The following is a 17,011-nucleotide window of genomic DNA, read 5'->3' on the forward strand; positions in this document are numbered from 1 at the left end:
ATAATCTTCTGTTATATGTCAAACAATGTATTTGCAGTCTTTCAAAAGGGTTTAATGCAAAGGCAGTTTTCCAGTCTCCATGTTTTCTGTTAGGCTTTGAGATTTGCCAAAAGAAAACTCCAAAATGTCTTGCATTGTTCCTGAGGAAGCTTTTCTAGCATAAAATTTACTCGTACTGGAAAAAATAAAGTACATCTGAAGACACACATTTTCTAAACTGAAAGTGAAGGTAACTTTGAAGATGAAGGAAGGATACTGAGGTCCTGGAGCAGGTCCAGAGGGGGGGAACTAGGCTGGTGAAGGGACTCAAGCACAAGTCCTATGAGGAGAGGCTGAGGGAGCTGGGGCTGTTCAGCCTGGAGAAGAGGAGGCTCATCACTCTCATCAACTCAACCTCATCACTCTCTACAACTACCTGAAAGGAGGTTGTAGCCAGGTGGGGGTTGGTCTCTTTTCCCAGGCAATGATCAGCAAGACAAGGAGGGCATGGTCTCAAGTTGTGCCAGGGGAGGTTTAGGTTAGATATTAGAAAGAATTTCTTTTCAGAAAGGGTGATCAGACATTGGAATGGGATGCCCAGGGAAGTAGTGGATTCTCCATCCCTGGAGATTTTTAAAAAGAGACTGGATGTGGCACTTAGTGCCATGGTCTAGTAACCGCAGCGGTAGTGGATCAAGGGTTGGACTTGATGATCTCAGAGGTCCCTTTCAACCCAGCTGATTCCATGATTCTATGAACTTGCACTTGGCAGTCTGAATTCTGTCATAGCTCTAATGTTGTTGACTTGGTCACTTTTGAACCCCCACGTATTTTGCCCTCATCAAGCAGAAGTTCTCCCAGGTCATAACTGACTCTTCCAAGTCAACCCCAGCTGTCCTGAACTAAGCCCTGGCAAAAGAAAGGGAAAGGGCCACCAAGGATCCAGTGACAGCCCAGAGAGGGCTTCTCTTCTTTTCACCAACTCAGGCTGCAGCTGGTTCAAGCTTCCCAAGGCAGAAAGGCATGATTATCAACACTACTCCTGTGGATTCCTGGATTCAGTGAATGCTGAGACACTCATGACTTCCAGTGACTGTTAGCTCATCAAAGTACTGCATTCCTTTTTCAAAACCAAACCAGTCTCAAAACAAAGTAAACTTCTGCATCACACTGGGTTCCATGTTAATTCAAAGCCACTGGCCTACACTGTCCATTCTTCTCTACGTCCTACTAACAAAAAACCCCAAACCATATATTCTCTGCACTGGCACTGATTGTAATATAATATTAAACAGATCCCTCTGAAGATCCAAGGCTGGAAATTGCACAGACAAATAACAAAATCAAGGCCTGCTCCACAAAACAGAGACTCTATTCATCAGGCAGGAAACAACAGGGAGACAGGAAAAGGCAGAGGGAGACTGAGGAGATGCTGTAGTCAAAAGAACAGACATCAACAATAAAGCAGAAAACTTAACTAATGCCAATTCACAAATTCACAGGCACCAGAGCAGAGGCTGAATGTGGTCAGCTGTCACAACAGGTTTTTGTAAAAGTACTGAACTTCCACATGGTAACAAGTGGTTTTGAGGGATAAAGCTCATTCTACTGCCTTACCCCACCTTTCCCCAAGTGTCAGGTTCAGCAGTACGAAAATGATGCAGTATGTGACAGGAAGCAACTCCAAGAGGTCACCTGCATCCCAAGGCTGCAGGGAGGAATCGGCCGCATCCAACTCAGCCGTGATCACTGCCTAACCTTGTCTTAAAACCAGTGAATATGTGGACCCCCCCAGCCACCAGTCGCACCAGGACTCCAGTGCCATCACTACTTTTGGTTTTGGAAAATTCTGCAAGAATCTGCACAGCATTGCCTTTGCTTATCAGTAGCCAGCAGTACATTCATTTATATTTTTTTCTAATAGAAATAGTTTTACCTTACACCGTAATTTCAGTTATACAGTATTTTTATAAAAGGCACTGTGTGTTGGAGTTTGGTGCTGTTTTGATAGTCTGTTATTTTATTGTGTGCAGCTAATGGTGCTTTTTGATATAATACAGCTATGAAAGATTTCCAACATTCTTTAACATTGATGTTGATGGCTTGGGGTTTTTTCTTCCTATCTTTCTAGCAACAAATAGAAATAATAGATCAATTAAGCTGAGCTTTTACATTGTGCTGGATATACCTGCATTTGCTCCAGGAGCAAATTATTTGAAATATTTAATGTTCCATACTCAATAGTGTTGTGATATTTTACTTCAGAACTGTATTGTACATCACAAATGCAATATACCTATGCAGTCCAAATACAAGCCAGCAATGCCACACTTAGTATGAGGAATTTAAACTCAGAAACTGTGAAATTCTTCAGCACATGCTTAACACACTCACACTGCAGTGAAGCGGACTACCGCGTCAACTTAAGTGACAGCTTAAATATCTGAGTAACTCTAGGCCTCATTATTTTTTTATTATTACAAAAAGAGAGTTCTTTTTATTCATATTACAGAAACTGACTGTTATATAATAATTGTGATATCTCAATTAAAGAGCAGCTAAGTACTTTACAGCTGGAGTCCCTGTTGGTCAATTAAACAAAACACAGCTGGGCAGGCTTTCCATGAGGAGTTAGACTCCATCAACCTTTGCTGGGCAGGTGCAGAGTCTACAAAGGTCAGGGACAACAAGAATTAGGACTCCCTCAGATTCAGTTTTCTAAAAGCAATCACAGGTAATTCAGCAATCACTATCTGCAGTGACAGCAGCCATGCTATGTGTATACTGGAGTCATGAACCAAACTCATTGAATTTCTGACATATTTCTTTCAACATTATCACAGAAACAAACAATTTCATGACCTAAGGACTAGTTTATCCTCTGCACTCCGGAGGCACAGCAACAGCCCCTTACTTCTGTCTTCAGTGCAAGAACGGCGAAGTAGTGGGAAAATATTTTTCCTCACTTACCAGACACTTAAATCTCCTCTTTGCAGCCCTGTTGAGTTCTTGTTTGGAATGACACAGTTCATACAACTATGAAGCATGTTTCCTACAACTACTTATCTCTACCTTTCTGGCAGTAGGACCCTTTCTCTTTCCAGGTCTGAAACGCAGCTTGAATTCCACCGTCCCACGAACTGAACTCTAAGTGACCTTTTATTTAACACTGTGCTGTAATCTCTGCTGCTTCTTTCATCTTATCAGATAATAGTGCTCATGAACTTGCACATTTCAAGAACCACCCACCAACATCTGCAAAGGGTCTAAATACCATTAAGAAAAAAAAAATTTAAACATTAAATTCTCTCAGCAATTAGACATACACCAGATCAATTATCAGATGATATATAGCTGTTAGAGTTTCCTCAAGAAAGTAATCTTTTTTTTCCTTTCAATGCTTGCCAACTGGTTCCATTATGAATTGGAAACACAAAATCTTCAAAAAGGGTCCAAAGCTGTATGGGAAAGCAAAACAAATACAGTTCAAGATGGTATCAACCTAAAAAGTTAGTAGTACAAGAAGAGGTCTCCCTCTGTGAACTGGAAGAGACTCTTGGAAACCCTTCCTCAAATACACTGGATAAAGCATAAGACAACCTAAACCAGAAACAATAACCCAGGGATCCATTTGTGGAAGTCACTGTCTGTTTTCTGCACAACATGCTTCATTTTTTCAGGATGACTGATGACAAAAATTTCTTCAGTTCCTATTTGGTAAACAGGTTGCCAATGCAGCTTCAATGAACAGTGTGTAGGTTTGAGGGTGGCTGGGGTTTTTTTCCAGCATTGCAAAGAAGACATTTCCCCTAATGAGTTTTCCTTGGCTGTTCAATACTTATTACAGGTACTTAAGCAGAGCTTTTATTACCTAATGTTCCATTTCCTACCAAAAGGATAACACCAATGCTCATGTAATGCTGCCCTATAGTCTCATAAAATTGATGGCAGCTCCAAACTTTTCCTGAGCATAATCCTACCAGCATGCCAGCCCATGACAGCAGATATTACAGCAAAATGCTAAATAGACTTCACTGGGAAGTCAGTCACCTCTACCATCTGCAATTTACATAAAAGAGCTGAAAACATGAAGGGCTTTCTGTCCTGCCATTCTCCCCTGTCTCTTTATCCTAAAGAACACATCCATAACTCCCTGCCTGGCAGAGAACTGAAGTCTCTCTGAAGAGCTGAGAGTGGCAAGTCTTGGGCATTACATTCATTTGTGTTTATCTCTACAGTGGTTGGAAGATTTGTATGACTCTGGGGTCACTGCTGTGGTGAACTGCACGGAAACTAAGCCCTCTACTCACAAAGGGAGCCAACAGCATGATTACAACAGGGCACTGGCCCTTTTTTTCCTGCTGCACCTTTGCTTTCAGGAGCAAACCAGTGTTCTTCTCAGAGGGAGGAAGCACCCTGATACACCTTCCAACCTTTGATCAGAAACTTACCGGGGAATGAAAGTCACCAGCACTGGTCAGGAAGTTGAGAAATCATTACGTGAAGCATGGGAAGGAGTAAAAATGACAAATATTGCCATTTTAATAAAAGTAACTGTAAATAGCTCTTATTGCTATGCTCCAGGGACAGAATGTTGCCTGTCTCCATTAACAGAAGGCTAGAGAAACAAGTTACACATCCAGAGCAATTACAGAGGTCTGATCAAAGCTGCAAGAAAAGCTCTGACAGCTCCTATCCCTTGTATCCCCAGGTCACTGCACTCTACACCGGCTGAAGAACTGAGGAAAATTGAGTTTTCCTGATCTTATCAGGAAGATTTTCACTTTGGCAAAGGGGAAGATCTATGCTGCATCTAAGGGAGTGAGGCAAAAGTCTCCACCTTTAACCCAGCTCAAGCCTGTCATTAACGCTGCTGAAAAAGGCACTGAAAGTTGATTTACGTTGCTCTGCCATCACTAAGGGCTGCTGCTTGTTAAGCAGCTGTTTTCCTTCTTCTCAAGCTGCCATCCATTCCTCTTTCTGTTAAAGGTGACCATGGATGAACTATCAAGCTCTGGCAGCACTTGGCTACCCCTTGCCTGCCATCAGAGGACAGTTCTGCCTTCACAGGTTGCTACGGTCCCATCACAAACAAGCCAGCCATGTTAAGGGGGCATGTGAAGGATCTCAGGTGACGAAGGATATGGGAGATTTTGATTTATTCAATTAAAAGCTTAGATCCTCTGCATTTACAGTCCCCTTTTCTTCCTTGTCCTATGAGACAAGCAGTTTATAAGTACTCTTAATCATGGTCACCTACAAACTAGCCCTGGAAGAAGTCTGTATCCACCTCCCCAGACTCCTGTATCAGCACAGATATCAGCCAAGTCTCTCTTTCTGCAGCGTAACAACTGCCATCACTGGGATGTTTATTTCCAAAGAAGTCATCATCTAAGTGCCAAACTCACTCACTCTCACTGGAAGATTTTCATTTCACCTTCCCTCCTCCACATATGTATTTATTCCCCCAACACCAACACAGATGCACTCACATACAGATATAAGTAATGGGACTCAGCTCTTCTCCGTATATTAAAGCCTCTTTCTTGAGGAGGATAATCTTGGCAGCTGTCTGACAAGAGAGACTGTGTGGGAAGAAAATGGTTTTATCTAAAACTTGAAAGAAAGCAAAATAATCTTCGAGAGAACAAACTATGTTTCAACTCTTGCTCCTTCAGTGGAAGACTATTTACTAACAGAAAATACCCACCAACAGCAATACAAAAAGTATTACTCTGAAAGGTAACATAACCACCGTGCATTTTTTCTTTCCTTTTACTTATGTGGCCAGTTTTCAAAATGTTTGTTAATAATACAGCTGAGGCCACAGCTGCATTAATAACACAGAAGGCCAGAATGTAAGTCAGTTTTGAAAATCAAAATGTAGCAAATCCTGTGGATTTCTTTTCTTTTAGCTACAGTGGAGCAGGAAGTGTTTCTGCTTCCCATCCTGCCTCTACTGTACGAACAAACAAGACAATATGGAGTGTCTCTGTATTTCTGATTTACTTTTCCATGGCAATCACATGATGAAACATACCACTGTCTTTCGTTATTAAAAACTGAGTTTGCTCTTGCAGAAGCTGTATTTCCCCTTGCTCACAGGGTAGACTCTAAAGATCACTTTGCTCTCAGGTTGTGTTGTGACCTACACTCAGGAGGCAGCACGTTTGAACGCCCTGTTTCCAGTCTCTCCAGCCCATCCCTGTGCTGCTCCATGTCCCACTCAGTATACAGGCTCCTCCATGCCCAAATAAGTCAACCTTCTCTCTGACTCTGGGCTCTTGTTTCAGCCTGTCCCACTTACTCTCCCTTCACCTTCACATTGATGTCTGGTCCCATCCTACTCTGGCTCCTCAGGGCTTTATGTCACCCGAAGCCCCTGCCCCTATTGTCACCTCCTCCCAGCTGTCTGTGCCCACAGGTCATGGCAAGGACAGAGTACAGCAGCTCCTTAAGTGAAGTCTCCCAAGGCCAAACAACTCTAACAGCTGACCTTTTGGTCTGAGACATTTCTGCTGAAGCAATTAACAGATAAAGGCAGACAAAAATGCAATTTCACATGGAGGATGTTGGAGATCTTGTTGTTATGTGTTAGCTTATTAAGAACTCCAGCTTAAATATGTAAAAATATTAAAGGGAACCCTCCCCCCAATTTATTTGGCACCAAAGGTACATAAGTTAAAATGGCAAAATAGAAATGCACCTGGAAATCATGAAACTTTGCAACTGATGCAAAAGAGTCATTCATGAGCAAGTCCTGGAAGATTCTCTGTATGTCAGAGAATGTAATTCAAATAACTAAACAGTCTCCATTTGAAGCAGTTCAATTTACTGTGGTATTTGCCATCGTGACAGGACAGTACTGACAGAAAAAGCCAAGGTGCTTCACATGGCCTGTACTTTTTTCTTGAACAGTTCAGTAGCACAATATACCATGTGGTACCATTACAGGTGCCTTCACCTGCTGCCAGGACTGCTTCAGGCTTCAGCAACACAAATGTATTGAATAATGTGAAAACCATTGTATTTGAGACTGTTCTTCAGAACAAAGATTAGCTCTTGCTGGATCTCTAGGAAGGAATCTTAATGATGTTCCATTTCCACCCCCTTGACAGCAATGATGTTTATCACACAACTTCTGTATGTGTTTAGTGTGTCTCCAAATTATTTTGGTCAAAACATACAGCAAATTTTACACAACAAAGCATTTTTGAGCATTTTAAAAGACATGCAGAGCATGGGAATGATGCAGTAACCTGTTTACACAGTTCTCTGTCATCTGTCTCCCCAGACTCTTGAAAAACTGACATGGTTCCTTAAGGGACTTGCTTGATTAAAGAACATTAACTAATTGAGTGAACATCTGTGCTGTTTTTCAGCTAATAATTAAAATTAACTAGGAATTGTAATGTCCTTAAAAGTGAAAAGTATACAGAATAGGTGCAGCCCACTTTCTCACAACATTTGGGTAGGGCCAAGCAACTACAGCATTTACCATAACAGTTCCTGATTTGTACAGCCCTGTGGTGGAAGTTTTCTTCCTAGATAGCCTGACAACAGGAACATTTTATTCTTGGCTTCATGTGTTAACGTATTAACCATGACAGTGCTGACATTTGTTGCTAAGTAAAATTGATTGTAAATGGTCTAGAAAGCTGCCATTAAATTTAGAAATTATTTCTGGAGTTTGAAATTAAGTACTGTCAACACAACTCATGTTTCCACTTATACTCAGATACAACAGGAATTTTAATGACTTCTCCAAACTCCACATATAAAAGAAGAAGGGAGATAAGAGTAATGATTTTAATTGCTCTCAAACTGTATTACATAAAGCAACTGGCCTATATGGTATCATAAGAGCTCAAAGACAGGACAGAGTAAGTAGGAGGGCTAGATGAGAAAATGTCACGTTACATGTGGAAAATGAAATGTTGTTTCATCCCCCTTACATCCTCCACAGTAACCCACAAAGTCAGAATACACCAGGGTCATCCTTTTTCTCACAGAGGAGATATTCTCAGTTATTTAAACAGAGGGCTTTATTCCCCGAGATCAAAGGAAGAAGCCAAAGGGAGCTGAGCCATTGGTATGCAGCACCAGGATGAGGTGGAGATTAACAGCAAAAATGAGATTTCACTGCATGTGACAGAAGCCAACCAGGAGTCTAGAGACTGCAAATATCAGATGACTACAAAAGAGAACATCTCTGAACAAGAAGGCAGACTCATTTAAGCTGTTTTTAATAGCAGACACAGTCTAGAGGTAATCATTGCAAGAGCCAGTCTGGAATTAGTACAGGAGTGCTCAGACATGTAATATTAGGCTGCAGACAGAATTGGTGGATTCATACAAATATTACAGGTGTTTATAAAATTTTCAGAGGCTTACAGAACTATTTATTTCAAGTACAGAGTCACCTGCACAATGACTGTACTCAGCCACTAGTTTGCAATGTACTCAGTTGTGTGCTTTTTCTGAAATGATTTTACAAGATTGGGTGGTTCAAGGAAATGAAATACCTCTCTCAGGACATTTGCTTTGGTATCTACTAACTGTAGACTTTCCTCAGTGGTTTGCTTTCTGATCTCTGCTTAGTAAATAAAATGACAGAAGCCCGAGAATTTCTATTCAAGGCAGGATGAATGGGTCCTCAAAACCCCCTCATTTGTACCTGGTACCAGCTTTGGAGAAGAGGGCCAGGAAAAGGTACCCTACAGAACTGGAAGACCAGCAGCACCCCCTAAGAACCTGCCAGCACTCAGCTATCAGCATCTCAGGACAAAGTGATGGGGCAGACAGCACCTGGAACCTGTGTGCTTCACTCACATGGCCCTCAGCCTCAGGAGAGACCAGACATGGGCATCCCAGCTGGACCTGGGCCCAGAACCACTTGAAATTTCTGCAGAAGTAGGAAGCTGGGAATTCATCAGACCTTGCTTGCTCTGGTGTCACAACAACAATCGTGATCTTATTTAGCTTATTTTCCTTCTCTCCCTACTCAAGTTTTTCATTGTCACAGGTGCTCCAAAACCACATAATAACTGGCAGTCAAATTCTGTCTGGAATGAAATTGTTCCCCCTTCTTTTTTGCTCACAGTGCAGAGAGTTTAAATCCTATTGAAGGATTAAAAAATAATCTATTTGCTGTCATCATATCATTCCTCAGGCTTATCCACTTTCTCTGGGCAGTAAATATACTTTTTGTGCTACCTGGCCCAACTCCAGCCCAGTATTAAACTGGTGTAAAAACTCTGCATAAAAGAAAAAAGAATTTGCCAGCTCATAGCCTTCCACAAAAAGGGCCTCTTTCTCCTGTCTGAGGGGTTTATGCTTCTGAAAACCGAGAACATTGTTTGCAGACTGCAATCAAGAGCCTCTTAAGGAGCTACTGAAGTTTGACAGAGTACAGTCTTTTAGCAATTGGTGTGCACACCATTCCCTGAGAAAAAGTTCCAGTGTCATTGCAAAGTGCCAACATTTACTCCAAGGGTGGATAATCTATGGATAGCAGGATGTGTGGAGGGGACAAGCAGGAGATGTACCCTGGCTGGCTTCTCCACACAGTACAGGGTCCACAGAGTTGTCCTGGGGACTATGAGATCACTGAGTCTTACTGGAGAGAGGATACAACTCAGAGAATACAGGACTATTTGTAGCAGTGAAATAAAAATAAAAGCTGAGGCTGTTTGGGAGGTGTGTGCATACAGCAGCCATCAAGCTTGAAATGAGCATGGAGAAAAAAATGTAGCCATAAACACAAATTTGATCATCACCCCAATCTCATAAAAAAATGGTCTGTGTCACAAAGAAAACATGACAGCTGCATATAATGAGGAAACACTTACCCTGGAGTCCTTTTCCAGACGAAGCTTGTGTTGAAGACTGCGTCTTCTCCTGGCTTTAGGAATGCCATTGTGATAAAAGAAGTATCCAGATTCTAAAAAAGGGAGCTGAAGAAGAGAGAGAAAAACCAAAAAAAACATCATGGAGCTATCTGACTGTTAGTAAGGATGACAAAAAAACTACCTGTGAAGTGACTCAGGCATCTACAACAAGACTTGCAAAGAGCTATGCCAAAGAGCCCAAATCCTTCTAGGAATGTCACTCCTAAGTTACTCTGAAAAGTGTGCCCAGCAGCACTGAAGTTGTTTGCTACAGGTTTACAATGTGTAACTTCACTTGTCTACACTCAGTATTATTTTCACCTTATGTTTAAGATCAACAGTGCCAATATTTCTGACATGCAAGCCTAATCACAGCAGGATGTATTCCCTATTTTCTGAAAAAAAAACCAGAATAAAAGAACAAAATGAACTGCAAATGATTTGAAATTACACAGAGCATCCTTTGCTGAGCTGTTATAATGCACCCAAACTGACACTGCAACAAATAAGGCAGAAAGCAAAGAAAAATATGATACTTGGAATTTCTTCTGAATGCCACGAAATGGAACATAGAAAGCATACTAAGAAAACAGACAGCTCAGTGTCCAGGTGGGAACAGTCTGGTGCAGCTTTAATGTCCGAGACTTTTGGGCAGCAAGGAAACATCTCCTTAGGGCTTCCCAGCCCCACTGAAGGCAGGTGCTGAGAATGTAAGGTGTATGGCCATTATTAAATTCACCTCTCTCCTCAGAATTGGCAGAGAAAGACTGGAAGGGTAGTAGACATTTAGCTTTGAGAAGGCTAAAAGACATGGTGTTAGGAGAACAGCACCCCACTTCCAGCAGTCAATTAGGAAGCTCAACTTGCATCTCAAATTCTACAGCTCTTTCCCCATTCCAACTCAGTAGGGACATTCTGGTTGAATGTTTAAATTGAAGCAAGTAACTGTGCATTTTTAAGCTAATAAAAATGTAAAAATTTTTCTCCTTGTAAAAGTTGAAAAAAAATGGTTGGGAAGGTATATTATATGTTGATGTTGTGAACATTTCAACTTCAAAGGTTTGACCACCCTGTATTTAAAATAACTACTTAAAAGAGATACTCCACAACAGCTGTAATAGCCCTGTTTCTCTCCTTTTTATTATCTATACTTCATGATAACGTAAACATCTTAGAAGGAGTTCAAAGTTCTTTATTGAAGTGCTGAGGCTGATGTCTAGACAGAATAATCATTGTGAAAACCTGGGCTGAATAAGGGTAGCAGGATCCTGCTGTCATAAAACAGATTCTGTTCCTGCATACAGGTGCATACACAAATCTAAATTTCCTTCTACAAAATGATCTCCTGTTTCAGTCAATGTATCATTATATGTGGTGCAGTTCCGCAAACCTGTGAAGCAGTGTGAAAATGGAAGATAGTGAATTCTGAAAATTTAAAATCTGGTCACATTTCAACCATGAGTATGCGAGTTGGGGTTTTTGTTTTTGTGGGTTTTTTTCCTAAAAAGTCCTTGTTTATGTTAATTGAAACATCTACTATCACTGAAATCAAAGCATTTCATTTTCACATTTAAAATTCCATTGTGTATGATACATACCACATCAGTGCAAAGTAACTTAAAAAAAAATAAAATTAATGTATTCTGTTATGATAAAAAGATCCCTTTTTAAGTGTATGTAAAAGGTTAAGAAGATTTCATCAAAATCATTGTGGTTCCTTGGAGCTGATCTGCATAGCCAGCTGGAGATGGAGACCTTTTCTGGGCGAATAATCAGAATATTTTGCATCAGCTGCATACACATGTGAAGAACAAAAGCTGAGGCAGAAGGAGAAAGAAGGCTATGAAAGCTTACAGCAGTGGCCGCTTCATATATACCCTCAGAGTCACAGCTCTGAATGTTCAAATTCTCTCTGGGTTCAGGTAATTGTTTTAAAAAGCAGATTTACATTTCAGCTTGTATCTGACATCTTTACTAACTGGGTAATCAGGTATTTCCATAATCCGGAGTTTGGCCCTTCCCCCACATTGGATACATTATGCCTCAAAAACATGCAAGGGAAAAAAAACCAAAAAACAAAAAAACGGAAACCCACCATCTAAACAGTCAGATCAGTAACAGCTTGAAATCCATCTTGGCGTGCAAACCATTACTATCCATCGCAAGCTGTGGCCCAATTACCCCTCTAATTCTCTCAGTGAAGCCAGACTATTTCCTTTCTTTTTATCCCAGTATCAACCATTCAAATGAAATTCAGTCAAATATTGATCTTGATGTTGTTCCATTAAGGAACAGTCTCAGCAATTTGGAAATATATAACACGTATCTGCTGTTCATCTTCTGTATAGGGTTAGTTTCCAGTGCCTCTCAGAATGAAGCAATATATTACACAGCAAACTTTTAAAGCTAATGTATTCAAGTCTGACTTGCAATTGCACTTAGTACAACGATGACCAGATTTATGGACAAAGTCATGAATAAGTTTGACAATTTCACTCTTTCCACAGTTATCCCAGTAATCTTTGAGCAACTCAGATATTTTACAATTCATGTGGTTTTCATGCTGGATCAATGAAGCTGGTGGGGACACACAGGAAGGCAGCTCAGTGAGGCAATACCCGAAAGATGACACGATCAAACACCATGGATTGTGAATATTTAGTAGGAGAAGCCAAGCAATTTGCAGGAAGAACCTCAACACTGCAGTAAATCCTTAAAATTAATGAATGTACACACGGGGGAAGTCAGATGCCAGCAAAGGGCCTAAAAATGTCACAGGCTTTGATGGGGATTTTGCACTGAGCTCTGTGAATACCGCAAGCAACGACTGAAGCCTCCAGTTCTGATGAACTCCTGCTACCAAGGCAGTAACTCCTCAGCAGCAACCAAACTGCAGGACGCAGGTAGCTCCCAGCAGGGTTTACATTCCCACTATTAGCTTCCCTGGGAGGTCTCCTCTGATTTGGTGCTGCAGCAAAAGGGCAAATAGCAAAATGAGCAGTACATGTAATGAAGTGAAATGAAAGCAGAAGGGCTCCTGCACATGAAGTCTCCGAAGTGTCACCAGCAGTAGCTACTCTGTAATGTTCTCGTTGTAAAGCTAGAATTGCATCTGAGTAAAATTCCTATTCTGGCAGCAGCAGGCTCAGCATGTACCATGGAACAACAATGCACTCAGCCTGGTGGCTCAGACTCTTTCTGTGAGACAGAAACAACGCTTCCTGCCCTCGGAGAAAAATTAGCAATTAAGTAAGATAACTAATTACTGGAAAGCACTTGAATAGTCAAGTGAGGAAGATTATTTAGAATTAGAAAAGGGCCTACTATTGCCTTGATGTACAAACACAGTCCAGTACAAAGCAAGACTCTCAGCATATACAGGCACTTTGTCACCTTCAGTATTTGTATAGAATTACTGCGGAAAAATACACACAAGCAAAACCAGAATCACAAATACAACACAGCATGTAGAGCAAAACCTTATATATACACCTGATTCCTCCTTTTCTTCAGATCTGCAGCCTCCCTATGGTTATTAATAAGACTTTCTGAAGATGAAATCTGTTTAACCTCCTTCCTGAAAGGACGTGGACCAGAAAATGTGTCTTAAAAATTCAGTGTTCAACTAAATGGAGGAAAGAAAAACTCTTTCAGTGGAAGAGGCTTACGTGAAAGAAAAATGGACTTGATAATCTCAAAGGTCTTTTTCAATCTTAACAATTCTATGATTCTATTAAAATGAGAGAAAGAAGCAGGAAACGCTTCATATTGTGCACAGTCTTAGCACCAATACCTCTGACTGAAGTATTACTTAGCTGTTCTCAGACTACTGCTCCACCACAGTAGTCCAGGTGTAATTATTGTTGAAATAAAAATAAGTAAGTTAAATTCATGGTTCCCAGCCTTTCTGTACTCTTCTCCTTACCTATGACAGTCTCTCCCCAGCAAGGAAAAGGAGCGAGAAACTCCTTTATGTTTCCCTTGATGCCCCTCCTGAGAAAAGGGCTGTGAACAGGCAGCTACAATTCTCCCCTGCCAGGCTCGGGCAATGCTTCTGGGAGGCCATTCCCTAATACTGACAGGGAGAAGGAAGCGGAACAAAAATTACAGTCCACTGCTGAGCCCTCAATTACTGATCTGATCTGCTCCACAAAGAAAAAATCAGGTATAAGGTAGCCTGTTCCTCACAGGCACCTGATCTAGGATGGGGCAGCACACACATGGCTCCCATCCCATCTTGTTTACTTGACAGAGAAAATCAAACGGCCCTTCTTTCTTGGTTTTGCCTTGGGCAATATACACAGTGGCACCAGACGTAGTTTTGCCTGTCACAAAGCAAAGGACAATATCAGCTGCAAAGTGGTGCAGGGATTTAAAGAAAAGACGCCATAGAAAGACTAAATTCAGACACTGTTCTTTATTCTAAAACTGCAGCACTAGGGCCACCTTGGGCAGAGCTAACACTGAAAACAACCATAAAACAACCAGCATCACCTGGCCAGAAAAGCCCATCTATTGCAAAAGTATTGTGAAGCAGCAATAAATGCTTAAAAGGAAAAACTAAGTTGAATAAAGTTGCCAGTGGCATCAGTATTTTACCTGGCTCTCAGTGAGAGGTCCAGCATTCACAGCCTGGCACTAGTTTTAAGAAGCGACAAATACAATATGAAAATGAAGAGGCACCTTGGTTCCCAGGCTTATCTTTAACATTAAATTTTACTGACTCACTTCAGGGCTCTATGTACATACATCTCACAAGCAAATTGTAGTGCCCACAAAAAGCTAAAGAGCAGCTTGGATTGCCCCCTCCCATTTTAATGGGGATGATCTCTGCCCAGTCTTTCCAGGCCTGTTTCACATAATGTAACATCTCTACAGCACAGTGCCAGTTTTTGTGCATCATTTCCAACGATTTCTCCCCAAAAACATAACATTCTAAAACCAGCTTACTTGAACCTTTTATTAAGGTTCCTCTCCCAAGTTACCAATGTCTGTAACAACTTTCTTTTGAATAAACTCATTTATAAATACAGGCGAAGGGCAACTTATAGCAAGTTACCTCAGAGTCACCTTCTTTGGTCCCCAAAATCAGCATAAATGGATCTATCAGTGAATGAGGTTCATGGAAAGCCCTCATCCAGCCAGGCTGACAAAGACCCTCCTCAGGGCTCCTTGCCTTTCTTAGTATGAATGTGCGGACATGGATGCGATGGGTCAAACAAACACTGATGCTAAAGAAACTCTTTGTCTGCTCTGAGGAAAAAAACCTCACAATACTCATCCCCAAAATAATTTAAAATAAAAATTTAGTTGTTTTTTTTTTAAAAAAGTCTAACGCAAAACATCTCTCCCCCGCAGAGTCCAAGCACTGCCCAAGCATCACTCCTGACTTTAAAAGGAGCCATAAAATCAGCATAGGTGAGCTCTTTCATCCCATTACTGCTCAGTAATTACACCAATGGAAAATATGACCTAAACCTCGGACAAGTAAATGTATTTGGAGCTTTCACAGGCCCCACAGGCCCCACTCCTTCAGTTGCCACTGCAGCACAACAAAGTGCCTTGGAGCAGAAATTAGAAACCTTTTAGAAACCTCTTCATCTGAGTTTTACCAAATGCACTGAGGATGCTTATAAATATTCAATATGAATTTTTAAAGTCTCTTTCTCTCATTTTCCCTCACCCCAATTAGCATTAGAAATCGTTTTACTTTTAAATACACAGATGGGAGCCAAGTCTGAAGTCAAAAGCACTCACTCACTATAGTGACGAAGGCCATGTAAGAGAAGAGCCAGCCTGAAACACAGGCAGCCCCAGGCACCGAAATAACACAGAACAAAGCACAAACAAGAAAGGATTAATTCAAACGTTGGTGGAGAAATGTGAAATAGCACAGAGGACTAAAGCTGTGCCAGAGCTCGCCCAACATGAAATCCAGTCCACCATGTCCCCACAGCCCCAGGCAAGGATTTCACACTTTCTCATTAGTGTCCTATAATTACTCCGAAAGCTCAGCATAAAGATCTCAGGTGGAGCCAGGGATCTGCACAAGCTCTAAACAGCTGGCATGGTCAGGCCCCGGTCTGAGTGTCACGACATGTCACAGCTCAGTCTCCCTGGCTCATTTCTCATGGTACCCGTGTGTTATTCAGCTGCCTGCACCAAAACCTAAGCTGCTTCTCTTGGCAAATCTGGCAGGTGGATGTGTTAGCCATTACCCAAAATGTACATTTCATATTAAAATATCATCAGATGATCTTTGTGAAATCAACTGATTAAGACACAGTGAAGCATTCTCCTACAAAATAATTCAGAAGTGCCTGACTTAGACACTTAGATATGTTTTCAGCTCTGTTTCATATAAATATCCAACCACCTCATAAAGGAATCAGCAAGAGGTGGTGGTAGTAAAGAAGGGCCATGACCAAGTAGAGAGATCCAGAAGTCATAAAATCCAGAAATATGGTAACACACATGATAACAAGGCCACCTGTTACTGTTAATTAGGGTATTGGTTATCCTATAAGAAAACAGTAACCTTGCTTAAAAAGTTCTTTTAAGTCTTTCCCAAAAAAACAGAAGTAGTTTCCAATGGTTTCTGAAAGGTTCCCTCACCCCCATAGCAAAATGTCTTTTCCTGTAGAAACAGAGTAAAGTCAAAAGCGATTTCCAAAGACTTTGCAGAACGTATGCCTTTGGATTTTATTTTATCCAAAAGGATAAAACAAAGCCTTTTGGCTAGTCCCTCTTGCATGCAGCAACCACAAGGTTAAACAGTCTTCCCAACAGCTGGACATGAGGAGTTTAGGAAATACACAGTAGTAAACGGAAGAAACAGAACCGGTTGTGGACTGCTATAATCCTTACATAAGCAGTCTGCCCATGTGGAATCCATCTGAATTCATGGCAAAAAAAAAAAAAAAAAAGTGGCACATTCAAAGCATGATTCATTTGACCTATTTTAGGTGGCCATGTTAAAATACAAGCAGAGCTAAGCCTCCGGAGCAGCTCTTTGACACCAGAGTCTGTAAGAAAGGCACAGCTGTTCACGTTCAGGTAGATCAATTCTGATGTTAAATAGTTAGCTCTCATTTTCTCATCAGTTTCGTTGTTACATTATCACACCCAGTGCTTCCAAGCAA

The 17,011-nt window shown here is 41.1% G+C and overlaps 1 protein-coding gene across 1 annotated transcript in view; it reads right to left on the reverse strand.

The window, feature by feature from the left end:
- The window catches only part of PCSK2 (proprotein convertase subtilisin/kexin type 2), a 108,996-nt gene that overhangs the window by 72,313 nt on the left and 19,672 nt on the right, over positions 1-17,011 (reverse strand). Inside the window, exon 2 of the mRNA XM_017818969.1 lies at positions 9,831-9,935. Within this exon, the coding sequence (XP_017674458.1) occupies positions 9,831-9,935 (105 nt within the window). The remainder of the gene's footprint in view (positions 1-9,830; positions 9,936-17,011) is intronic.

The sequence above is a fragment of the Lepidothrix coronata genome, unplaced genomic scaffold (genome assembly GCF_001604755.1).
Source record: "Lepidothrix coronata isolate B3197 unplaced genomic scaffold, Lepidothrix_coronata-1.0 Scaffold71, whole genome shotgun sequence".
In the NCBI taxonomy this organism is placed as follows: domain Eukaryota; kingdom Metazoa; phylum Chordata; class Aves; order Passeriformes; family Pipridae; genus Lepidothrix; species Lepidothrix coronata.